The 27339-nt window shown below is 38.4% G+C and overlaps 2 protein-coding genes across 11 annotated transcripts in view; both read right to left on the bottom strand.

Moving 5' to 3' along the window:
• aurka (aurora kinase A) overlaps positions 1–27339 on the bottom strand; it is an 833084-nt gene that overhangs the window by 152934 nt on the left and 652811 nt on the right. The gene's annotated exons all lie outside the window — the stretch shown is intronic.
• The window catches only part of celf4 (CUGBP, Elav-like family member 4), a 143481-nt gene continuing 121836 nt past the window's right edge, over positions 5695–27339 (bottom strand). The window contains exons 4-14 of one of the 6 annotated variants that reach the window (XM_007246010.4): positions 24069–24197; positions 22425–22504; positions 22032–22172; positions 20907–21045; positions 20084–20236; positions 18662–18772; positions 16459–16521; positions 15055–15135; positions 12230–12373; positions 8065–8255; positions 5695–6405 (exon numbers count right to left, since the gene is read on the bottom strand). In XM_007246010.4, coding sequence (XP_007246072.3) covers positions 8128–8255; positions 12230–12373; positions 15055–15135; positions 16459–16521; positions 18662–18772; positions 20084–20236; positions 20907–21045; positions 22032–22172; positions 22425–22504; positions 24069–24197 — 1169 coding nt within the window. In that variant the 3' untranslated portion in view covers positions 5695–6405; positions 8065–8127. The remainder of the gene's footprint in view (positions 6406–8064; positions 8256–12229; positions 12374–15054; positions 15136–16458; positions 16522–18661; positions 18773–20083; positions 20237–20906; positions 21046–22031; positions 22173–22424; positions 22505–24068; positions 24198–27339) is intronic. The other 5 variants (XM_007246011.4, XM_015604987.3, XM_015604988.3 and 2 more) reach the window with 5 other exon arrangements.

The following is a 27339-nucleotide window of genomic DNA, read 5'->3' as shown; positions in this document are numbered from 1 at the left end:
ATGGCTTTTAGAACAATGTTTTTCGGGGGTCCATAATGAACTTAATGACACATTTTCCCCTTATATGACTTTTACTTTTATACTTTAAGTAGTAAAAAGCTTGAGTAAAAATCTTAAGCTGATACTTCAACTCATTTAAAAAGTATTTAAAACCCTATCCATACTTCTACTTAAGTAATGAATGTAAATACATTTGTAAATACATTAGACATCTTTGCTCACGAACCAAATAATTGATTATTAAATTAGGTGGCAATTATTTGAATCAAATACATCAAATGTTTATCGATTAGTTGTTGCAGCCCTATTAAGAAGCAACTATATGTATTCTGTGTGGGTCAGGGCTGCACGATATTGAAAAAAATTGACATTGCGTATATTCTTTTTTTCGGTGATATATATTGCGATATAAAAACAATGCGCTGTCTCGTGCCTGGACTGATCAAGAGCTGAGTCAGCGCCGAGCACTTAAAACCTGAGGAAAACAGCAAAACAACCGTGATCGGCCCTTTTAATCAGGCATTTAAATGGCTTTTTAAAAGGTAAAGAAGAGCATTTTCCTGGGATTAAAAGTGTGAATTCAGCTGTAACTGGAAATATCTGCGCTGCAAAACTGTGCTGGACTGAGGTGCACAGCCTTCAACACAAGCTCCCCTTCCGCCTCACGCTTCTCAGGCAGCAGCAGCCTGTCACTCACACAGACACAGAGACAGTGCTGTGTATCTACTTCTTGTGTCAAGAATCAAAACACTGCAACATGCAACATGTTTGATTACATTGCACATCCTGTGATGTGATTATTATGCATGTGAACATCACGATGATGACTATGCTTAAACAATATATCGTGCAGCCCTAGTGTGGGTGTATGTGTATATATATGTACATGTAGACAAATGGAAATTGCGCTTGTATGGTTCAGTCATTTTGAATTTTGAAGAAGCTCCTGTCTACATCAGTAGAGCCACCGTCCCCTAAAAAAGGAACAAGAGATATAAAAAAAAAACCATCAACACATAAAAAGGCTTGTATAAAAACACAGCGGGAAAACGGGGAGGCATAACGCTGGTTTATTCTAGACTGTGCTTTATTATCGGGCTAAGCTGAGACGCATCATTCAGTAAAATTACAAAACGAGAGTCCAGGGAGCAGAGAAATGCGCAGTTCAGAGGTACAGGGCAGGAGCAGCTAAATAGCTCTCTCTCATTGTGATAGACTTGGCAATAATCCACACATGACACCCAGCACCCTCGACTGTGCTCAAAATGTCTGAAATATTGTTCCGTTTTTTTTTTTTTTCCCCTTTCCCCATTTTTTAAAAAGCGTTTACACCTTTGTGGCCTCCCATTGCTACTCCCTTGTACTTCAGACCGTTGTTTGGAAATAGTTGTAATAAGTCTGATGAGGAATGGCTCTGCAGTCTGAGCGGCTGAGATGATTGATGGATTAGTGCATTCGTTTTTTTCTCTGTGGGAACTGTGGAGTTATATATATATATATATATATATACATATATATATATATATATATATATATATGTATATATATATATGTGTGTGTGTGTGGGGGGAAAAAGAGAGAGAGAGAGAGATAGAGCGAGCGAGAACAGCCTAAAGCAGGTCTCAGATCAGCGAAACCTGTGGAACAGCAGAATGATCAGAAAACAGCAGACGAGTTTTGGATCGAACAGCAGAAATGCAACATCAGTCGTGAGCGTCGTTGTTCTACATTCTCGCGAAGAGATTGGTTGTAGACCCTGACTCTGCCAATAGCATTGTTCCATTGTGTCCCACAATATAAAACATGTAAAAAAAAATAGATATTTAAAAATGGCTTCATTTGAAATGACGAACAGATACTCAGTGGATCGTGATTTAAACAAAAATAGAACAAAAATAATAATAATAAAAATAAAATAAAATAAAAACATGGACCCAGAAATACATACCGGGAAAGGGAAAGATGAAAAGAGAAAAAAAAAGAAAAACACATCATGTTTATACACTGTGAAAAGCAAAAAAAAAAAAAAAAAAAAAAAAACACATTTTACATTTTCGAATAAATAAATTAGACATAATAAATAAATAGACAAAATAAATAAGCATGTTGGCAGCACTTCAGTTTTATGATACATGTTTATAGATATTTTTTTTTCCCCCTCTGTAATTAAATTCAATGCCCTTCTCAAACGTCCAGCAACGTACCAGCGGGGCCACACTCGCTAAAACCATGCTATAATGACTACTGCAGTTCACCTGGTTTAAATCATCACCAGATTGCATTGTTCAACCCTATTTTTTTATGTTTTTTTTTTTATCATAACGCAAGATTTAAAGTTTATAATAATCATCCAGTCCTTGTAGATAGATAGAACAAGTAAAAGTCCTATAAAATATGCAAACCTATATACAGAGCCAAAAATAAGGAGAAAGAAAAAAATTAAGAAGAAGAAGAAGAAGAAAAAAAAAACATTTACAGTATATTCATTAGTTTATGTATATATTTATATATATAATAAAAGTTCTGCTCTGCTTCTTGGTAGTTTATCATCCATACATTTTTCAGATCATGTAAACAATTGTAGCTGCGGATAGCGGAGGCGGAGCGTGGCGTGGATGTGGATAGGGAATCGGGAATGTGGGAAATTGGGAAAGACTAGATTTGTGGTCAGGTTTGAGGAGAAAGAGGAAGAGATAGAGGAACATGAGGCGCAAAGAGTGTGCAGTGCAGAGACAGAGAGTATGTATGGAAGTATGTAAGGTATGTGTGTATACATATATGTATACTTATACATATGTGTCTGTAATACGTAAGCTGTGTGTTCTGAGTTCTATAGCGAGCTTTCTTGGCGTACCTGAATGAATAGAGGTCGGATAGAGTAGTATATGTATCGGAGAGAGGTCGGAAATGCAGAATGCGGAATGCAACATTCTTGGAGCCTGTCTGTCTGCAGGTTAAACTGCAGTTAAAACTGCAGTTGAAGACTTTACATCTGGAGTCCTTCGGAAAATGAAGCGCGTTTGGATTTTTCGATTTTCCTCTATTGCCACTGTACAGACACTTCACTGCAGTTGTAAAGTGATTTCACCCAGAATTTCAACCGGAATCGCTATATACAATAATATCATCTGTATAGTACAGCAGTTCAATGCAAAGCATGACCTAAGATTTAGAAAAAAACAAACAAAAAAAACAAAAACATCATAAAGGCTTATTATTTGTTTCTTTCTTTCTTTCTTGCTTTCTTTCTTTCATTCGTTTCGTTCGTTCGTTCTTTTTTTTTTTAACCTTTCTAAATAGCAATAATCTAGAAATTCAAAACTCAAACCCCCGACCTTAGCCCTAGTACCAAGCGAAAACTATCCTAGCAAAATACATTTGAGCTCTTCGAGCAGCACTTGTAAACACACTGCAGTAGATGTAGATTCGAACGATACCTTTTGCGAAAAAACATGTACATGTACATAATGCCCACTTAATCGTAACCCTAAGCCGACTTTTTTTTTTTTTCTCGGGTTGAGAGAAACCGGGGACACCGGAGCGGACGGAGCGGAACAGAACGTTGGTCAGCTTTACAGATGTATCGTATATCTCATATATGTCTCATATATGTCTCGTATGTCTCTCTTATGTCTCTCAAATGTCTCTCATATGTGTCGACGGATATTTTGAAGGCTTACTTGCTGTAAGAAGCTGTTTGAAGAAGGTTTGTTCTAGTTTTTGGTAAAAAAAAAAAAATAAATAAAAATTATTCAAAAGAAGAAGAAGAAGAAGAAGAGTAGTAGTAGTAGTAGTAGTAGTAGTAGGAATAGTAGTAATAATAGTAGTAGTGCCTCTGCGAGTTTTGACATCATCGTAAATGAATGGCGGCTAGCAGTGTTCAGAGAGCACAGTGCTGATGTCGGAGGCGCCAGGTGACGAGGCACACCTGAGCCTCGCCGACGACCCGGCGCTACATGCAACGAAACCCCCAGCGAGGATCGGGGGAAGTGCCCAAGTTAAAGCCTGTCAACTGTCGATTCGGTAGGTGTATATATATATATTTTATATACTTATACTTTGCTTATTGGCGTGGGGTCTGGAGTATCTCACATAATAATAGTAGTAGTAGTAGTAATAATAATAATAATTATAATTATAATTATAACGTGTCGCATGTATGCATATTTTCGTGTGTGTGTGTGTACTATATGTATATGTGTGTGTGTATATCTGTCGCAGATGTATTTACAGAGAACACCAGAGGGCGGAGAGGCGAATACGTACGGTATGTCATAAAGATAACCCAAAGAGATCTATCTGTCTTATCTCCCGTGGAAATGGTCCTGATTCTCTTTTATGCCTGATTTCTTGTAAAAAGCTCCCGACAGGATGAGAGGAGGCTCTTTGCATTTTTTGTCAGCATAATTATGCACATATATACATATCACACACACACACACATACATACATACATACACATCATCTGTTGATTAAAGTTGCACTCGTTTAAGTATGTGTGTGTATTTGTGTTTTTCTTGGTCTTGTGTAGGAGTGTATATGTGTGTATATGTGTGTGTGTTTTGTTGGCATACATGTTGTTGTTGTTGTATTTGTATATATATTTTTTTTCTCATCAGAAAGAGGAATGCCTGCAGTTCGGGAGCTGCCAGATATGAGACTTCTTCAAAAATAAAAATTCCAAGCAGAGCAGGTCAAACTCCAGCTAAAATCTACAAAAGAAATGACAGTTCTACGTATTGAATAGCTGGTTCTATATATACACACATATATAAAATATATGCATATAAATACATATATGTAGAGTTTGGGATTATAATATCGAATGTTTCCATGTCTCTATGTATACACCTGGACGTGTGTGCACATATATATATGGATACATGTTCCTCGAAAGTTTCGCAATACATATACATATTATCATATGTATGGTAAATATAAACAGGTCTGTATAGCTCCATCCTCTTTTCCTCATTTCCCATGGTGGTTTTCCATGGTGGTTTCTTAACTACAAGGTCGGCTGAGGAGGATGTGGAGATCAGGTAAAAAGGTAAGGCTGTGATACGGAACAACCCTCCCCTCCCCCCCCCATGCACCCTTCATCCTACCGTCGCGCACAGAATGAGAAGACGAAAAGAAGAAGAAGAAAAAAAATAAAGATATTGTTCTTTTTTTTTTTTTAGTTTTTTTTTTTGTTTTCGTTTTGTCATTTTTTTTTTCCTCATCTCAAATAATTGTAAACTAGCGAAGTGAGCAACCTCGGTGGGCCATCGGAAATTTAAAGTTTTGCCATAGTTTGTATTCAAAAGCATATCAGCAATCTATATGTATGCATTTATACATATATATTCATATATTCATTTTCTACTTATACATATCTCTGATAATTATTATCATTTTTTTATGTTTTTGTGTTTTTTTTAACAGTTGTTTCTTTTTGTAAATGCAACTCTTTAAACTGGTTGGCACAGCAAAAGAGAAGCAGTGGTCTGAGTATATTACAGCTAGTCTTTCTCTCGTTTTTTTTTTTCTTGTTAGTATCGTTAAAAAGGTTTGGTCCTTTGGTCCCTACACAACTAAGGAATGACAGATAAGCCTCCCAGGGGGACTGCAGCTGCGGCTCTTTGTGGCAGCTGTCCCCCCGAAAATGGACAGGCACTCCGAGTTAAAGATGGCCACCCCCCCCCCCCACCCCACCCCCCCCCACCCAACCACAGCAAGCTTTGTGTCCTGAAGCGTCACATCCTTTCAAAAGTTTCTCTCGTCCAAAAAGTTTGTTGTATGCTTTTTTTTTTTGTTGTTGTTGTTCTCCTCTAAAACAGTTCTTTTCAAAAAGTTTCCTCAAAGAGGACGAGTCCGAGTCCCTTATTACATGACCCCTCCCCCCCTTCCCTTAAAAGTTCTTGGTTTCAAAAGTGTTTTCTTTCTTTTAATGTCTGAGAGTTTCTTCTGAGGCTCTTCCAAAGGGTTTACACTGCTCTTTATGTCTTTTAAGTTGTTTATACCTTGTTGGTCTTTTATTATCTTGTCTTTTTTTTTTTTGTAGTCCTGTATGATCCGTGTTCCTCCGAAGTTCCATACGCTTCTATAGAAGAGAAGAGAGAAGGGCTCCTATAATCAGGCAGGCTGTGGAGACTCGATCCGGTGGTCCGATAGTCTGATAGTTCGATATGGTTGTGGAACGCGGCGGTGGCGGCTGCTCTCCTGAGTGTCCAATGAGGTCCTAAAGGTCCACTGAGCGTCACAGTGGCGGTGTGTCATGCGCCCACGGCCTCCTCACATGTCCGACACACTTCTCGCCACTCGTCCGATCCAGCCGTGCCTCCCTTTGTGTCCTTTTTGAGTTTCTTTTGTGTTTCGTTAACGTTATTCATGTTGTCCGCATGTGTTCCAACTCTACAAAACCTACAAAGAGAAATAATAAAAGCAGCGTCAATCGCTCAGGTATTCTTTCAGCGTCAGACTGAGATGAGAAACTGATAACTGAAGACTGAGGCTGTCTGATAAGTCAGGCCTTCCCCGCGCGGCGGAGAGAGAGAGAGCCGTACTGTGAGGTCTATTGCAGCGCTGCAGCAGAACACAGCCTGGGATGCCTCACTAGCTGTGTAAGTAGGTAATAACTCGGCCCAGTTAAAGGCATCAGCAGGGTAAATTAATGACACAGCATTGATTCTCCATCATCATTTAGATGAGGCTTTGAGAGACGGGGCGAGCGGGAGAGAGACGGATACGTGTACACCGCCGAGAGGAGTAATCTTATTCCCATCATCCTGCCCTGGAGAGAACCTTCTCCAAGAAACCAAGAGCTACTTCACACATGGTCGCCTCTTTAGCAGCTTATTTCATGCTGTATACTTTATATAACAGAATAGTTCTCCTTCTTTAGATATCATTATATGCAGTGAGGACAACCCTTGGAAAACATTGTCTTTTAAACACAGAAGTTTGATCTTCATGTGAACAACGCTGAGAGATGGAGGTTAATATATACAAATAAAAAGAAAAAAATATATATTTAAAACCTCTAATGCAGAAGTGGGCATTAGGGCTTAGAATCCAGTACTAGTATTTGGAATTTCCATGGGAAATCAGTCCCTAAAGTTGACAGGAAAAAAGTTTTTCCTACTTCTCTATGCAGAATTCACTCAGCTGTGTATGTTCAGTTTCATGGACAAATGGTCTTACAGTTGCCTCATTCGCTCTCTGATATAGTAAAGAAATTATACTGGATCCATGACTTTTCCATTTTCACCTCCAAGCTTCAGAGAACCAGACACTAACCAGGCACTTAATGTTTTTTCACCTGTAGAAGAACCCAATTGTGGCACTGGACGGTCCACTAGTGGACTTGAGTCCACTAGTGCTATAGCCAGTCAAAAATGTTGGTGTGTCCTGATGTTTTCTAAGATTATATATAGATATAGATATATATAATTGCATGTGTTTAATTATATAACCTCCATCTTTTTCTCCATTGATCCTTTATTAATGGTTATTAGGTTTTGCATGACAAGATTATTGGAAATTGTTGCAAATGTGTATCTGCAACTCTGAAAAAAAATAAGAGACCACTTAGTGATGATGGTTTTCCTTGATTTTACCAAATTAAAAAACTCTGGAATATAATCAAGAGGAAGATGGATGATCACAAGCCAATCAAACCAAACTGAACTGCTTGAATTTTTGCAACAGGAGTAAAGTCATAAAGTAATCCAAAAGCAGTGTGTAAGACTGGTGGAGGAGAACATGATGCCAAGATGCATGAAAACTGTGATTAAAAACCAGAGTTATTCCAGCAAATATGATTTTTTAACTCTTTCTCAAATATGATTTTTTTTTTTTTAATTCTCATTTTCTGCAAATAAATGCTCTAAATGGCAATATTTTTATTTGGAATTTGGCAGAAATGTTGTCTGTAGTTTATAGAATAAAACAACAATGTTCATTTTACTCAAACATATACGTATAAATAAAATCAGAAAAATTGATTCAGAAACTGTGAAGTGGTCTCTTAATTTTTTTCCAGAGCTGGACTGTATGTGTATTGCTGGTCTTCTCTCTGACCTGTAATTCCCTGTGTGCTGCAGTGGCCTTCACCCCCAGGGTGAGGGGTGTGTGGGGGCGGGGCTAATACGGGCGGTTGGCATCCTTTGGCCGCTTGAGCTGCACTTTGAGTCTCTTCATGCCGATCTGGAAGCCATTCATGGACTGGATGGCAGCCTGGGCACTGCCTGGGTTATCGAAGCTCACAAAGCCTGAAGATGGAGAGGGAGAGAGGGAGCGAGGGATGGAGGGAGTTATGGAAACAGAAAGGACAACAGGTTAGCGCCGGGTGAACGAGTGGAAAGGGTGAGAGAATGGAATGACACACAGGGATGTTGAGACGATGTGATTTGATAAGATGAAAAGAAGGAAAAACAACCAGGAAAAGAATGTTAGAAAGAGAGAGGGACAGTGAATGAAATGAATGATGTAAATGAAAAGAGAGAGAATAGTTGATATGATGAGCCATGACACATCCATGACACAGCAAAAACAAGAGGGCGAAGGTGAAGGTGAAGCGGAGTGAGCGAGAGAGAGAGAGGAGCGTCAAACACAAAGTTACTTCAGTCACATGACCTCAAGAGCAACATAGTCCACATTTAACAGCTGTGCACAAAATCAGTCCATACATCACAACAGCATACACAATCATATCAAATATCCAACAACACAGCAACATGCAGCCCTGCAAACCGGATATTCAGAAAGGAGAGTCAATTAGACGCTCCCACACAACCTATTCCTACACTCATTTATCACAGGATATCATTTTTTACTAACTTCATACCTGTTATTGTATTAGGAGGAGTGAGACTTGGGCTAGGGGCACAGGCTACAGAATTTTCACAATCCAAAAATCCTGACAAAGTTGCATTTCATAGCACATCTCAGATGTGCTAGATGGCACTCATCACTCCTACTGTCATGTTAGTCAGCAAAGCGCCCTGTTTGATGACAAATCAGAACTGGGTCTCTATGCTTTACTCCAAATGCTCTGGCAACCCAGTGATGTGGCATTAGCGGCAGTTGGAAAAGAGGTAGAGTCTGGCCAATTACCCAACCCGCTCATTAGGACTCCACCTATCTGTAGTGATGCCCCAGCACCAGGAGGGTGAAGACTAGCACATGCCTCCTCCAACACATAAGAAGTCAGCCACCACCACTCTTAGGAGTAATGTTGGGAGAGAGCAAGGCCAATTGTGCTCTCTCAGGGCTCCTGTATCCGGTGGCAAGCTACATGAACAGGATTCGAACCGGTGGTCTCCTGATCATTGATACACAGCTCTGGAGAAAATTAAGAGACCCCTTCATTTTCTGAATCAGTTTCTCTGATTTTGCCATTTATAGATATATGTTTGAGTAAAATGAACATTGTTTAATTCTATAAACTACGGACAACATTTCTCCCAAATTACAAATAAAAATATTGTCATTTAAAGCATTTATTTGTAGAAAGTGAGAAATGGCTGAGCTTTCAGACCTCAAATAATGCAAAGAAAACAAGTTTATATTCATAGTTTTCAAGCATCTTGGCATCATGTTCTTCTCCTCCACCAGTCTTACACACTGCTTTTGGATAACTTTATGCTGCTTTACTCCTGGTGCAAAAACTCAAGCAGTTCAGTTTGGTGGTTTGATGGCTTGTGATCATCCATCTTTCTCTTGATTAAATTCCAGAGGTTTTCAATTTGGTAAAATCAAAGAAACTCATCATTTTTTAAATGGTCTCTTATTTTTTTCCAGAGCTGTACATTTGAAAATATCATAGGACCACAGATAAGCTTTGGGAGCTCACCTGAAAGTTGCTAAAAACCGTGTAGTTTGTGCCTGGCCTAAAGCCCAACATATAAAATTCAAGTAGAATAGAGTACCAAGATTGATTCAAACATAAAGACATTAGTATTGTTTTATGTATGGCCTTTTTGATAGCTTTAATGTGAAAGCCTCACAGCTTTATAGAGAAACTCTTTGTGTGTAGAATAAATTGTGTGTTGAAGGACAGGTAGGTAAAAAAAAAGGCTGTTCATGGCATCTCTGCTCTGAAAGTCGCAGCACAGTCAGAACTGATGCATTTACAGAGATTTCAGCCTCTATAAAAGCACTCGCACTTTGGTAAGGTCACTGCAGAAGGCTCAGGTTAGATTATAGCAGTGGGGGTTGCTTGGTGAGAGACTGGATTTGCGAGGGAAGGGCTGGAATGGGGATCTGAGGTCTTAAGGGTCTGAGATTTAAGGTTGGTGTTAAGGTTTGGAGGTAACAGAGGTTGGGGATTTAGGTTGGAGTGTTTGGAGCTGAAGTTGGAATGCAGGTTGGGATTTGTACATAGAGTTTTGGTCTGACTGGAGTTTGGAGTTGATCTGGTTCTTGGGTGAGGTTTAGGGATGACATGGACATTTGGAGCTGGGAGTTCTGAGAGTGTGGTTCTGATTTAAAGGATTGGGCAGACACTGGATTATGTTTAGGTGTTGGGGTTTAAAATATGTAATTTGTTTGGGATTATGATTGGGAGTGGGATCTTTGATTTAGTAATTGGGTTAGAGTTAGCGATTGAACGTTTAAGATTGGAATTGGGATTAATCTTGGAATTTTAATTAGAGATTGGTCATTGAGGAATCGGTTTTAGGACTGGGGTTAAGGTTTGGAATTGAAGGTTGAGAGTTTAGGGCTGGATTTAGAGGTTGGTGTTTTGGAGCTTGGCACTTATTTGGGGATTGGGTAGAAACTGCATTTTGTTTTAAGGGAGTTGGCCCTGATATTGGGGAAAACGTTTTAAGATATTTCGCTGTTTTATTAGGAGTTAGTGTTGTGCCTGGAGTCTGAGTTTGGGGTTAGGCTTTGAATTAAAATTAGGGATTAGCCATTTCAAATTTGATATTTGAAGGTCCTGTTTTGAAGTTAGATTTTGGCACTGATCTGGAGAAGGGCTGGGATTGGGACATTGGATTGTTATTGGGTTTATGGTTGGGGATGGCATAGGTTTTTTGGTTGAATGATTGGAGCTAAAGTTGGACTGGGAATTCAAACTTGAAATTTGGGTTGCGATTGAAAGGGTGGACTTAATTTGGTTTGTGGGAGAGGTTTAGGTATGAGATGGGTTGATTTAGAGGTTGGCGTAATGGAATTGGGATTGGAGCACTGTTTTAGGGTGAGGCTGGTGGTGGTGTTTGGATTTATTATTTGGAATGAGGTTTGACATGGCACTGTGGATTTAGTGATAGCTGGGGATTATGAGTTGGAATTTGGGTTATGTACAGCGTTATGTAGTGTTTTGTTGGGGTTTGAGATTGGGCATTGGGGCTTGGAGTTAAGGCTATAACTTAGCATCGAGAGTCAGTAGTTGGGTCGTTGAGGTTGCAGTTGTTTACCAACCATTTTCCTTTGCATTTCCAGTGCATTTACTAGAACTCAACATCTCTTGCCTATCAAACGTTCTGGTTTTGTATGCAATTACAAGATACACTTTGTCTTTATGGTGTAATTTCTGTTATTAGTGTATTCAGCAGAACAGAAAATTGGAAAATGTAATAAATAAAGAAAAAGCACGCTTGGCCTTCAAGGTGAAACCTGAATCTGTTTTGTCATTGAAGTGCTATGACGGCTTCACTGCTGGTGTATCACTGCAAAGCTTCAGAGAGCTCTGAAAGCTGGAGCGTGTTCTTCCTTCAGTCTTCCAGTCCTGAGTGACTTCAGTCATTTCGGCTAGGTCAGCGTTTCGGCACCGCATGTCTCAGTGAAGCCTTTCAACTGCTTCCCGCTAACTATAGAGCTTTATATTAAGTTCAAATCAAACAGCGCTGCGTTCATTCATGCATACCCTGCCTCTGATAAGTGAGGAACCCACTGGAGCTGGAGATAGTATTAATTAGAATACAGAGCCTCGTTTTTGTCACAAGTAGGACACATCAAACACATCTTCGCATCCCTCAGCAAATTCCCCCCGTCTAGTCTAATGTCCCTCACTGATCACCCAGCAAAATGCACTGCCTGCACTACGTCCTCACATGGGATTTTTTTTTTTTTTATGTGTTAAATTTCATGGTTTTTTTTTTTTTTTTTTAGCCTCTTGAACCTCTCTTGTATTTTGGGATTGCTTCGCTGTGGTAGAGAATAAAAGGTATGAGGTAAAAAACATTAATAGTGAGAGAATGATAGTAATCTTTACAGGTGTTTTATCATTATTACCCACCAAAGCATTTACTTTGGTTTGTCGCCCGATCCACAAACACTTTGGAGGAGATGACATTACCGAAAGGCAGGAACATCTGCATCAGCTCGCCATCCCCAAACTCCTGAGGGAGGTGGTAGATGAACAGGTTGCAACCCTCCGGCCCTGCAGCAGGAAAGAGAGAATGAGAGAGCGAGAGAGAGAGAGAGAGAGAGAGAGAGAGAGACGGAGGGAAATGAAAGGGCAGGGAGGGCAGGAAAGACATCAAAGCAGAAATTAGACAGTGGCTCATCATAATTGAGATGAAAGAAAGACACAGAAAGAGAGACAGACAGAAAGACAGACAGACAAAGGCCTCTTTTCCTCTGCAGGACTTGGGAAGGTTAGCGGTATTATTTTACTTGGTCACACACTCTAATATTTGATTGGACCGCCTTTAGCTTTAGCCTTTAGCACGCATTTATTGTGGCATCATTTCGATAAGCTTCTGCAATGTAACAATATTTATTTCAATCCAGTGTTGAATCCATTAATTTTTCACCAAGATCTTGCAGCAGCATTGATGATGGTAGAGTCTGACCACTGCACAAAGCAGCTCTTCTCCATCCAGCACATCCCAAAGATTCTCAATGAGGTTAAGATCTGGACTCTGTGGTGAACTCTCTCTCTCAATATGGAAATATGGTCGTGCCATCAGGGAAGAAAAAAAATATCCATTGATGGAATAACCTGGTCTATATTCAGTATATTCAGGTAGTCAGGTGACCTCATTCTTTCAGCACATACTGTTGCTGAACCTAGACCTGACATAGCGCCACCACGTGGAGTAATGAAGCAGTAAGTCAAATTGGGGGCAAGTTCACGGAGTCTTTTTGGCCCTGAAGTGGAAAAGAGGCCAAAGAGTTGCTTCCGAAACATGGAGCGTTCTGTTTATATTCTGTATTCATTTTGTTTGTAACTGTGCATTTTCTCTAAAAGCTTATGGATATGGATGGGAGAGAGCAGTACGTGGGCAGACCAGAGCAAATGTGGGGGCAGTGTAGCCAATAGTTCAAGCGAAACTTGACCACTACCATAAATACACAGTGAAGAAGTCAGAAAGTGAGAAAGAAAGAAAACCAAAGACCTCCTTTCCACTGCAGGGCTAAACCTGTTCTATAAATTTCACATTTTCTATAATCCTATCAAGAGGCTATTTTCACTTTCCCTTCTGTGAGATAAGCCAGGGTATTTTGTGTTATATTTTTATATTTATTTATGTGTGTGGTTAATCTAAATTTTACTTTTTCTCATTAAAACAGTCATATTTAATTGGGCCACAACATTGGGCCACTGGGGAGAAAGGCACAAGTACACAAGTAGCTTAATAATTCTGTAGCATGAACTATCTGGCTGATGGTCATTAAACCATTACCCCCTCCCCCCCCCCCCCAAAAAAAAAATAGTACCCTTTAGAGCATATAATCATGGACCTATTGGCACCATGCCTGACGTCAGGTGTGATTTAAAGTGTTATAAAGCAGTGGAACTGCATTTCTTTAGAATGAATTTGCCCTTTCCAGTCCTTTTTGGGATAAGTTGGGGATGAGTTGTGGAGTTGCGGATGGGTTGGTGATGAGTTGGGGATGAGGTGGGGAGTTGGGGATGAGTTGGAGGTAAGTTATGAAGTTGGGGAGTTGGAGGTGAGTTATGGAGTTAGGGATGAGTTGGAGGTAAGTTATGGGGTTGGGGAGTTGGGGATGAGTTGGAGAGTTGGAGGTGAGTTATGGAGTTGGGGATGAGTTGGAGGTGAGTTATGGAGTTAGGGATGAGTTGGGGATGGGTTGGGGATGAGGTGGGGAGTTGGGGATGAGTTGGAGGTAAGTTATGGAGTTGGGGAAATGGGGATGAGGTGGGGATGTGTTGGGGAGTTGGGGATGAGTTGGGGAGTTGAGGATGAGTTGGAGGTGAGTTATGGAGTTGGGGATGAGTTGGGGAGTTAGGGATGAGTTATGGAGTTGGGGATGAGGTGGGAGGTTGTGGATAAGTTGGGGAGGGTATGAGTTGGGGTGGGGTGATGAATAGCCAACATCCTGACATCACAAATGCTATTGTCACTAAATGCAATCAAATCCTCACAGCAGTGCTTCAAAAACTAGTAGATAGCCTTTGTGTTGCACATTTGTCTAGCACTAGAGGCCTGGATTCAAGTCACTATCTGTGTGAAGTTTCCATGTTCTCCCTCTGAGTTTCTTTGATTTTACTAAATTGAAAACCTCTGGAATATAATCAAGAGGAAGATGGATGATCACAAGCCATCAAACCAAACTGAACTGCTTGAATTTTTGCACCAGGAGTGCAGGCATAAAGTTATCCACCAGTAAGACTGGTGGAGGAGAATGTGCCAAAAACAAGGTTATTGCACCAAATATTGATTTCTGAACTTCACAAATATGAACTTGTTTTCTTTGCATCAATTGAGGTCTGAAAGCTTTTTTGTTATTTCAGCCATTTTTCATTTTCTGCAGAGCTATATGTTACTATGTGTGTGTGTGTGCGTGAGGGAATGAGAGTATTTCTGGATGCCCAGATATGGATTGGCACTCTATACTGGGTGAAACCCTTTTTGCTTAATAATCATGTAGCATTAACAATCCAACTGATGCCCAGTAATTAAACCATTATGGCCAATTTTTGTTTGGTGGGATCACTTTTAACTCAATACTACTTTAATATTACAACAAGCTTATGTAAGACTATTTATAAACTGATAACACCAGACTGTGCCATGTCCACTAACAATATTAGCATTCTTAGCGCTAAATGATCTCCAATAGTAGTAAACCAAGCGATAGAAGCAGCCTCACCTTCTCTCTGCTGCTGGGGGATGATGGGAGGAGGCTGTGGAAAGGCCTGGCTGATCTGTCCATATGCAGCTGGGTAGGCTGCTGAGACACACACATATGCCAATGTGTCAGAAAATACAATCACACACACACACACACACACATACACAAATTTGTTTTAATACACTGTCAGGAATTTTTTTTTAGCTAAGTATGGTATTTTCCATTAGTGATGATAATACATCCAGCATGTTCTGTACAGTAAAAGATCTCTGCAAATACTATATAAAATGGGTATATGGGTAGTTAAAAAATATGCAGTATTTTTGATAGTCTAATTTTATCATATACACTTTAATATCTATATATAAATTTAATAATAAAATATATAATAAAATATAATATATTTTTTATATATAGATAATAAAGTGTATATGATAAAATTTGAGCATGTGTAAGGTAACTTAGTAATTGTACTTCCTTACTTGATACCTCTGATCAAACTACCCCTTCCATTTTTTAAGCCTTTTTCAAATTTAAGCTGAGGGTGGAGTCAACAAAAATCAGTGGGTTTAGTGCCCCTTTTATGTTGTCACAATAATTACAGTACTGTCTATTTTCATGATGTCACAATTAGGACAGTTCTAGACAAGTGATGACACACTGAGTTTAGCCCTGTTTATTATTTGTGAGGTCACAGTAAGGACAGTTCTAGACATTATTAGTGATGTCAGAAAAATAACTGTTCTGTTTATCATTAGTAATGTCACAATTAATACAGCTCTGTCTAATATCAGAAATGTCACAATGAGGGCAGTTCTTTCTACCAGTGATTTCACATTCAGAAAAGCTCTGTCTCATATTAGTGATGTCACAGTAAGGTCACTGTCTTCCAGTGATGTCACAATCATGACAAAGCTGTCTAATATCAGTGATACCACTGGCAGTTCTGGCCATCATTGGTGATGTAAAAATAAAACGTTTTGTCTATTATTAGTGATGTCACAATGAGGACAGTTCTAGACACCATTAGTGATGTCTCAAAAATAACTGTTCATTGGTAATGTAACAATTAATACAGCGCTTTCTAATATCAGTGATGTCAAAATCAGAAAAGCTCTGTCTAATATCAGTGATGTCACAATCATCGCTGTCTAATATCAGTGATGTCACAATGAGGGCAGTTCTGGCCATCGTTAGTGATGTAATAATGAAAGGTTTTATCTATTATTAGTGATGTCCCAATGATTACAGCGCTGTCTGATATAAGTGATGTCACAATGTACAAATCTCACTCACGGCTCAGACATACTGCAGCACATTTGAAACCAAATGCGGTGGTAAAGCGTGAACCGAGCATCAGCATGCATGCGCACACCCCCACACACCCCCCACACAATATTTAAAACTCTCTGAGTGACAGACCTGCATACTGCTGGACTCCTGCATAAGCCTGCTGAAGAGGATCAGCTGCTGTGGGACTCTGGGCTAGAGAGAAAGAGAGAAAGAAAGAGAGAGAGAGAGATGGAGAGAGGGAGAGAGACAGAGGTAATAGACAGGTCAGAATGTGAAAGGCACTTTGTGGAGGGCGCTGGCTGCTGCTGCGTTTGTGTGGGCATGAAGCTCAGAGTCAGTGAGTTCATCCCTCTCTCTCTCTCTCTTTTTCTCTCTCTTACACTCTCTCTTATACTCTCTCTCTCTCTCTCTCTGTCTGTCTTTCTGCTTTTTCCCCTTCCCTCACCCATCCTCCCCAAACAATTAAGCCGTGGGACAGGGCCCAAGCCTTGCCAAAAGTTTCCACAGCGCTGGATCGGCAGGCAGAGCGAGTGCAGAGAACAGTATAGATCTACACCTCCACACTCCACATCAATCAGCCCTGAGCTGCTGCTGTAATAAACGCAGGCTGCTGCTGCTGCTGTTGCTGCACCGCTATATCACTCCTCATTCAGCTCAGCACAGCCCGGCTCCATCCAGCAGCATAAACACTGTACACTGCAATATCCAGCCCTACACTCCTTAACCTGCAGCTTATTTACAGAGCCACGAGCCGTCACTGACACGCCACATCAAACGCACGCCAAGAGGATCACTAGTGATGTCACAGTGAGGACAGTTCTAGCCTTTTTAGTGATTAGTAACAATGATAACAGTTCTGTATATCATTAGTAAAGTCCTGATGATTACAGCGCTGTCTAATATCAGTGATGTCACAGCAAGGATAGTTCTGTCTACCATTAAATTCACAATAAGGAGAGTTCAAGTCGTTCTTAAAGAGCCACTAAACACTAAACCAACTTTTTTCATTAATAGCTGAAATGTGTTCATTTAAAGTACACCATGTTCCAAATTATTATACAAACAGGATTTAAGTGTCATAAAGGTGACAGCTCTCCCTCTTGTCCTGCCTCTAAACCCATACATCACCCAGTGCCCCTCTCAAACTACCCCTCCCCTTTTTGTTTTTTAGCCTTTTTCACATTTAAGCTGAGGGAGGAGTCATTATTTTTTTTAGTGATGTCACAATTAGGACAGTACTAGACAATATTAGTGATGTCACAAAAGTAACAGTTCTGCGTATCATTAGTGATATCAAAATGATGATTTATCTATCAGTGATCATTAGTGATGACACAGCTGCATATTAGTGAGGTCACAATAAGCACAATCCTAGACAGTATTGATGTGCTCAAAACAATAACAGTTCTGCCTGCAATTAGTGATGCCACAATTATAAATTTGCATAGAACTGGTGATGTCACAATCATTACAGCACTCTCTGTCATTAGTAATGTCCTTCAGATTACAGCACTGTCTATTATCCGTGATGTCACACATATTTGGTGATGTAACAATGATAACAGTCCTGTATATTATTAGTAATGTGCCGATGATTACAGCTTACAATAGGGATAGATCTGTCTACTAGTGGTTTCACAATAAGGAGAGTTCAAGCCGTCCTTAAACAGCCACTAAACACTAAACAATATTTTTTTTTCATTATTAGCTGAAATGTGTGTCATTTAAAGTAATAATGATAACAGCTCTGTCTATCATATGTGATGTTAAAAGGATTACAGTTCAATCATTGGTCAAGTCACAATGATAACTGTTCTGTCTATCATTAGTGATAATATCTTGTTTATACATGGATGCTGCTATGAGGACAGTTTAAGACATTAGTATAGAACGTGTGTCAGACTGTTTGCCTGTGTTTTTTTTTTTTTACATTATAGGCCATAAAATAATGATAAATGGATATACCATTGATTCTGATTACTAATTATACTGACAATTATTAATTACTAATATAATCTAATAAAATGTAGTTACTAATATAAAATGACAGTACTACATACAGTATAAGCATTGACCACACATCATCACAACAGCTATTATTCACTATTACACCAACACACCAACCAGACACAGACTAATTAACACCGCTATTACATCAAACTATATTACATACTCTATAAAGCCCCCACAGCCCAGTACACACAAACACCCATATATATATATATATATATATATATATATATATATATATATATATATATACACACAACAGCACAGCACACTGCACAGAACGAGAGCTGAGAAGCACAGCCACAGGTGGATAATTCGGTACCTTCAGAGAGAGAAGAGAGGAAGCAGCTTCCCTGAACCCCAAAACAACTCCGCTGAGCCACGCCCAATCCGCCCTTCTCCGAGTCTTCCCTAAAAACCACCTCCTGCAGGACTGAGACACAGCCAGGAAACACACGTTGACTTTTCTCTGCAGCACAGAGGAGGCCATCAAACAATCAAACACCACCAGCCTCACTATTACACACTATTACCACTGTAACACTGATTACACACTACAGCATGAGAATTATACAGCCTGACCCGACCCGAGTTTATAAGAAAGCACAATTTTGAAAAAGCACATCTTCAACATAAAGAGAATAAATTATATATGGAGAATATACAGTATATATATATATATATGTCGTGGTTAATTACCAAATGTGTGGCTGTACGTAATTAAAAAACGTAATTAAATGCACCTGTGTACATTACTTAAACCAAGCTTGAACTTTTGCACCAGGAGTGGCATAAAGTTATCCAAAAGGAGTGTGAAAGACTGGTGGAGAGTATTCTAAGACACATAAAAGCAGTGATTAAACAACAGAGTTATTCCACCAAATATAATAATAATAATTCTTTATAATAATTCTTTTAAACTTCTACAGAGTTAAAACATTAGTATTGTTATTTCAAAATAAAGTTTTACTTAAACTCATTTTACTATATAAATAGTTAAATCAGAGAAACTGATCATTTTGATGTCTCTCAATATTTTTTAGGAGCTGTATACAACATATACTTTTATTTATATACATATATATATATATATATATATATATGAATAAATAAATGGTAACATGTTCCATGAATGTCAAGTTTATTACACTCTATAAACATACTCATAACATGTTATAATGCATTCATAAAGCATTATAAAATGGTTTTAAATATATTTACAAAAATGTATAACACTGTTATAAGTTATAAGATACATGCCAATATCAAGAACCTCAACAAAGCTGCCTTAACAAAGCATGCTAAAATAAACTTTTAACCACTTATTAACTTATGCTTTATAATGCATTATAATGTGCCATTGTACACTCTAAGTAAAATGACAGATGACCATCATGGGAATATATTAACAGCTATATGATAATCTACCCCAGATGTGGAACATATTCAATTCAATTCATGCCATGTTTATAATGCCTTATGAATGCATTTTATTGCGCTATGTGTATGTTCATATGGCCTAATAGACATGACTTTCATTGAAAGTGTTGCCAAATAGACGTTTGCACAGTATTGTGTGTTGTTGCTTCATGCAAAAAACTTTGTATCTCAATTTTCAATTAAAATATGTACACATATTTACTGGTATTTATTAATCATATAAAAATGAGTGTTTGATATGATGATGATAGTAGTGATATACAGTAGTCTATAATGTTATTAATAATATGTTATACAAAGTTACCTGGGTACGGATGGATCCCATTGGTGAAGACTGCCTCTGCAGGCGGCTGCCCATTGGCCTGAGGAGGGGGCAGTCCGGTGAAGCCGTTGACGCTGATTGGTGAGGGGATGCTGGTCACTGTGGGTGCAGTGATGCCAGGGGGCGTACTTCCTCCTGAGACAGAGAGAGAGAGAGAGAGAGAGAGAGAGAGATGAGGAGATGTACTCAGGTGCTAATTTATTCATAACTTTTCTTGCAGAGTTTGTTTCTTTTCTAACTGCTGTTTTTTTTTTATTAATTAAAGTTTTTATTACACGCTTCCTTCATACATTTTTTTCCAACAGACACAGGGTAAATCAACAGGTACATTAAAAGGAAATAACATTCAGGAATCAAGGGCATAAGTATAATTGTCAGCATATCCATAGAATCAAATGTGACAAGATACTAAAATATAAAAAAATAAATATTTATAAATAAATAAATAAATAAATAAATAAATACATAACTGCTGTTTTTGTCTAGTCAAACAATAACATAGTCCTTATGCAGTCATACTGTTAAATGAAAAAGACATTAATTAAAGAAGTTGCTGATAAAAACTGATAAAAAAAGGATGAAGAATGTTGAATCGAGTGATCATTTATTAATTGAAATACTTCTAAACGTAATCTTTCAAATATAATATATATATATATTTCTGCCTATAGAAATTAGATTTGTTAACTGACTGAAAAAAAATCAGTTTCATATGGGCATTTTATATTTTTATTATATTGATATACAATCAAATAAAGAAGGACAATAACTCATTTATTATCTCTTAATTAATGATTCCTCTGACCTGACGTTGGAGTCATTGGTGCTCCAGGCAGGCCATTGATGGTTGCCATGTGCTGCATCTGTGCTGCAGCGAATGCAGCCATTGGACTGAGATAACCCCCCTGTCCCACAGACGCCATCAATGCTGCCTGCTGCTGCACCTAATACACACACACACACACACACACACACACACACACACACACACACACACACACACACACACACACACACACATACACACACACACACATATAATATAATATAATAAAATATAAAGCAAGAGACAGAAGGCAAAAGTCATGGGATGGCAACATGAAAATTTATCATGGCTTGGGGGAATGCCCACAATGATTACCCTGTATAAATTGTGAGGTATTATCTTGTACATTGGTGCAAGATGGACTGAGAAATCCAAGTTGTGTGTGCATTAAACATTCCTCAATCAACAGTGTCGCATGTACCAGGAACACCAGGGTTAATACACTTCTTAACCACCACATTTCCATGATTTTTTCATGACTTTTCCATGTCTTCAAGCCAAATTCTCACGGCCATACGATTTTTTAAAACACCACTGCAGACAAGGACAATAAAGGCGAAAAAACAGCTAAAATTCTAATCAATATTGATTACAGTAGGCCTAAAATTAATCAGATACAAATGCACACAATATTTATTAATAAAATGTTTGTCAGATCCTGAGAGCTTTATTATGTAGGGCTAAATTACTGAATTAAACACAAAGATTTGTAGACTTTTTCCATGACTTTTCCAAAAAACTTTCTTGGGTATTTTTATTTTTCCAAAACTTATCCAGGCCTGCAAATTGCTATTTTTAAATTCCATGATATTTTCAGGTTTTTCATGACCGTACAAACCCTGGAATACTGTACATCAGTGGACAGCGTGGTGCGTGATAGTGAAAATAATCACCTGTCCCATGATGCTAAGCATGTCAGTGTGAATGCATATGTATAAGTATATGTATATATAATGCCTTACATATAATATTCATATATTGAATGTGCAATGAAACAAGGAGAGGAGGGTACACATTGGATGTGAGTGAATGTGAGAAGGAAAGAGAGAGAGAGAGATAGAGAGAGAGAAAGAGAGAGAGAGAGAGAGAGAGATTGGAGCTTGCCTGTGCGTAGGCTCCATACGCTCCAAACTGCAGGGCCATTGGATTGAAGATGCCCATCTGACCAGCCATCTGCTGCATGCGCCGAATGGTGCGTTCTTTATCTGTGTCTGCAAACTTCACCACCAGACTAGAGGAGGCCCCCTGATACACACACACACACACACACACACACGTACAGTTTGTAATTATACCTTTTTTTTAAGGAAATGTGAACATTCTTCACATTCGTGGAGCTAGAGCTTCACAGTGTGAAGGAAAAGCAGCAACTATTGTTCAGCACCTCCAGGAACTCCTTCCTTCAAGACACTGAGAAAACTAACCCTAAAGTTAAACCCATCAGTCAAAATGAAATAATGTCGAGTTTATCCCAACTGATCTGTGATCTGTACTCACAGGCATGGTCTGACTGCCGTGTAGCCCACTGATGGCTGCCTGAGCCTCAGCGTGAGACGAGTACTTCACAAACGCACAACCTGATCAAACAAAACACACAAAACACAATTTATACGATTTATACCCTTACAAACAAAGTACATTTATTTTTGTTAAGCAAACATTTAAAAATGTGACATTTATATTTGAATATTATATTTGTATGAGTTTTAATACTTTTTTTTTTAACTAAATTGGCCACTTTTAGTTGAGAAAACCAGGCTTTAATGATGCATTAGCACAGTTTATAATGCATAATAAACATGGCTATGATGGATTAAACATTTTTATAAGTATGTATAGCCATGTATATAATGCCTTACAAATGCATTATAACATGTTATACAACAGTTAGTTCGGACCTCACAATCTGATTGGTTGAGAAGTGTTCTAGCCATGATGATATTCGTGATAACATCACGGCCTTCTCACACTTAACTTGTATCACTCCGCCGAAGCGTTGCCGAGTAACGGCGTATATACACAGTACAGTTTTAAATCATCGCCTCCACCGGCACCAACAGCAGCATTAGCTTAGCACAGGCTAGCGCTCAGGCACTCTAATATTCAAATATATAATCTATAGAAAAATGTCATTTAATTAACTAAAATATATGATGATTAAAAGTGTTCTAAATCACATAACATTAAATAACATAAAATAAGCTCTTACTGTGCCCTTACTTTAGCTTTATGTCTGTGCAGTGGGTGGGGCTAAGCTGTGTTTTTTTTTTTTTTTTTGGCTTGTAATCTCTTTATTGGCTGGTTTATGGTATATTCTGATAGACAACAGGTATAATGTCCATTGTATTCGATGTAGGGTCTGAAAGAGTTAATAAACATGGCTATCATAGGTTATACATTGTGGTTCCACTTTAAAATAAGACTACCTTTATAAAGGGTTTATAAATGGTTTACAATTAGTTTATTAATGGTTACTAATATCATTAATAATCAGTTATAACACATATGTAGAAAGGGCAACAATATAGATGGCTGTGGGTTCACTATTTGGCAAACAACAGGTCATTGTTGCCCTTTTTACGTATGTGTTATAACTGATTATTAATGATTTTTAAGGCATTTACAACCTAATTAGTAACCATTAATAAACTAATTGTAATGAACCATTTATATGAACCCTTTATAAAGGTAGTCTTATATTAAAGTGGTACCTACATTGGATAAATATGTATAATCAGGTTTTAATGCCTTATAAATGCATTATAATCTGTTTATAGAGACTTATATAGATGACATTCATAGAAAGTGTTAGCAAATGAAGGTCTTTGTTAGATAAACAAGACTTTTTAGCGGCCTGTAGATACTCTAGTTTCTAGTTTATTCATATATATTTTATATATATATAGATAGATACTGCACACAGCTGAAGGGAGTCGTCACATGTTTCAGTGAGGCTTCAGCACTTCAGTTGTAGCTGCAGTGTTTGGTAAGCATGTGTAATAAGTGTGGAAGAATCCTCCGGAGTGAAGCAGACATTATCAGTGGGAGTGAGGGAGTAAGATTTTAATTTGAATAAGAGTCTTTTCATTAGCGTCGCCGGTGGTTGATCTGCAGTAATAAGCAGGATTATAGCGGGCTGACCTTTGCTGTTTCCGTCAGGGCCTCTGAGGATGGTGCACTCCTCGATGCTGCCGAAGGATTCGAACAGCCGCCGCACGTCGTCCTCACACTGCTGCTTGTTCAGCATGCCCACGAAGAGTTTTCTATCTTCTGGAACAAACACAGACAGGTCAGGACCACCGGATCAGAGTCAGAAAAGTGAAAACCCTCTTCATACACAAGAACTCTAGAGATCCAGAGTCCACAGTGCTGCAGGGATTTACAGTATATCCCTCTGTTTACTGATTAGCATTAGCATAGTGGTTTAGCATTGGCTATGGTGGCTGGTCTGGACTTCTTTTGCCCTAACCAAGCCTAATATAGAATTTAAAAAAATGGACACACCATCTCAATTAGTGTTTTTTATTTTTATTTCCTAAATTGAAAATTAATACTAAATTAATAAGTCATCCAAACTATAAAGGAACGCACAAGAAGACATGTAGTACCTTAAAAAAGTGTTAAACAAACCAAAATACTCTTTATTATCTGTGGTTTCTGAGGCTGGTAACTCTGATAAATGTATCATGGGCAACAGAGGAAACTCTTGGTCTTCATTTCCTAGAGCGGTCCTAATAAGAGCCAGTTTCATCAAAGCATTTTTGATGATCTTTGCGACTGCACTTGAGGATACTTTCAAATGTCTTGATGCTCTTAAACACATTAAAAAGGCAAGAAATTCAAGTAATTAACTCTTGATGAGTTCAGCACAGCTGTTAACTGAAAGCCTGAATTTCAGGTGACTCTACCTCATAAAAGCTGACTGAGAAAATCTAGCAGAGATGTGCAAAACTGTTTAATCTAAGCAAGAGGGGCTACTTCTAAAAATATAAAATCTAAAACATATTCTGGTTTGTTTAACCCTTTTAACTTCTACATTAAATATCACATAATTCCATGTGTTTCTCTTCATACAGTTCCGAAAAAAAGGGCGCACTTAAAAATGATGAGTTTCTTTGATTTTACCAAATTGAATAGCTCTGGAATATAATCAAGCGGAAGTTGGATGATCACAAGCCATCAAACCAAACTGAACTGCTTGAATATTTGCACCAGGAGTAAAGCAGCATAAAGTTATCCAAAAGCAGTGTGTAAGACTGGTGGAGGAGGAGAACATGATGCCAAGATGCTCTGCTCTCATTTTCTGCAAATAAATGCTCTAAATGACTATTTTATTGTTTTGGAATGTGGGAGAAATGTTGTCTGTAGTTTATATAATAAAACAACAATGTTCATTGTACTCAAACATAATAAGCACAATTAGAGAAACTGATTCAGAAACTGAAGTGCTCTCTTAATTTTTAATTAGTATATTTTTAAGCCTAATACCAAGTATTGTCTACAGAGGTATAAAGCAACCACCACTTGTGGAGTTGTGGAGCAGTGGAACTGTGTTCTCCAGAATGATGGTGCTCCATCCTATACTTGTTCTTGGATGTGTGGGGTGGTGGCCATCCCACATTCTGACTATATTAACACTCTTGTGACCGAAAGCAATTCAATCTCTCACTGCACTTCTTCAAAATTTGGTTGAAAAATATATGTTGCTACCACCACCATGCTTAACAGTATTCTTAAAATACAGTGCTATTGAGGTCTTCAAACATCTTTGTCTAATCTCAATATAAAAACATAAAACTGTCTTACACTAGCTGGCTTTGTCTTTGTGAATGTGACCAGCTGGAAACCTGGATACGCCATTCTTTATTGGAGACTAATTCCTTTATAAACCTATATTCCCTTTACTGTAAAAACTGTGATTTGTTCTTTGTTCCTGATTCGTCTTGGGACACGAATACTGAGCACGCTGAACCAGCGCTGCTTTTGTCTTCCTCCTCCTGATGTGTGATTTAATAGTAGCTTCATAATCACGTAAATAATAACACAAACAATGAAAGACAGGCTTGGGAGGCCACAAAGCCCACAAGTCACAAGCTAATTTTTCACTTTTTTCATGCACTCATTTCATTAGGATGCCTTAAAATAAAATAGCTGTTCAAACCTTGGGGGAAAGGAACGTTCATGAGAATTAGGTTCTGTTGGATTTGGACATTTTTTCCTTTTTTTTATTTTGAGGTCTAAACTCAAGTACCACATTCATATACAGTATCTTCTCATTTATTGTTTTTTTTTTTAATTAAATTCATTGTTTTTTAAATTATTAAAAAAATCAGTGCATTGTAGATTAATACTAAACCAAATTACAGCTCTGGAAGAAAATAAGAGAGCACTTCACTTTCTGAATCAGTTTCTCTAATCGTGCTATTTATAGGTTTATGTTTGAGTAAAACATTTCTCCCAAATTCCAAATAAAATATTGTCATTTAGAGCATGTATTTGCATAAAATGAGAAATGGCGGAAATAAAAAAAAAGGATGCAGAACGTTCAGACCTCAAATAATGCAAAGAAAATAAGTTCATATTCTTAAATTTTTAAGAGTTCAGAAATCAATATAGATAAGTTGAATAACCCTGGATTTTAATCACAGTTGTCATGCATCTGGAGGCATGTTCTCCTCCACCAGTCTTACACACTGCTTTTGGATAACTATATGACTCCTGGTGCAAAAATTCAAGCAGTTCAGTTTGGCCCCCCAGGTTAATACAGGGCAGTATAGTAAAAAACGAGTTTAAGGCCATTTTGCTGGTACTGTAAGTTAGCCTTGAGTTTTTACTACTTTTAATACAAAGTCTGTATTTTTATTTATGAAGACACACACACACACACACACAAACAGAAATGAAAAGACTGTGAAGTGTGAAGAAAAGCAGATGAATAAATAATCTGCAGCTGCTGCCGCTGCCTGCGCTTCAGTACTGTTATATAAGCGGTTTTGTTTAAGGAAACTTCAGCAGCTTCTCTACACTGTAAATGTGTGTATCTACATGAGGAGTGTGTGTGTGTGTGTGTTTGTGTGTGGAGACGGATGATGCAGCAGAGATATTAATGAGCACTGTGTGTGTGTGTGTGTGTGTGTTGTTAGACTTCCTCTGACAGTGTGTCCTTGCCCAGTCAACACACATAATCTCTGCTCTGGCATCGCGCAGTAGGGAGTGTTTACAAGTGTGGTCCTCAAATCAGGACACACACACACACACATACACACACACACACACACACACTATCATCTGTTGGTTCTGGTGTGCTGTATAGACAGAGAGGTGTCTCCTCTACAAGCATTTTTACTCTCGAAAATGGGCCCAAATACATGACACTACGCTATGATGCAACAAGTAGCTAATGCGAGTAAGA

This window comes from Astyanax mexicanus, chromosome 17 (genome assembly GCF_023375975.1).
Source record: "Astyanax mexicanus isolate ESR-SI-001 chromosome 17, AstMex3_surface, whole genome shotgun sequence".
In the NCBI taxonomy this organism is placed as follows: Eukaryota; Metazoa; Chordata; class Actinopteri; order Characiformes; family Acestrorhamphidae; genus Astyanax; species Astyanax mexicanus.
The sequence above is the reverse complement of the archived record's forward strand: the minus strand, read 5'-3'. Positions and strand labels throughout refer to the sequence as shown.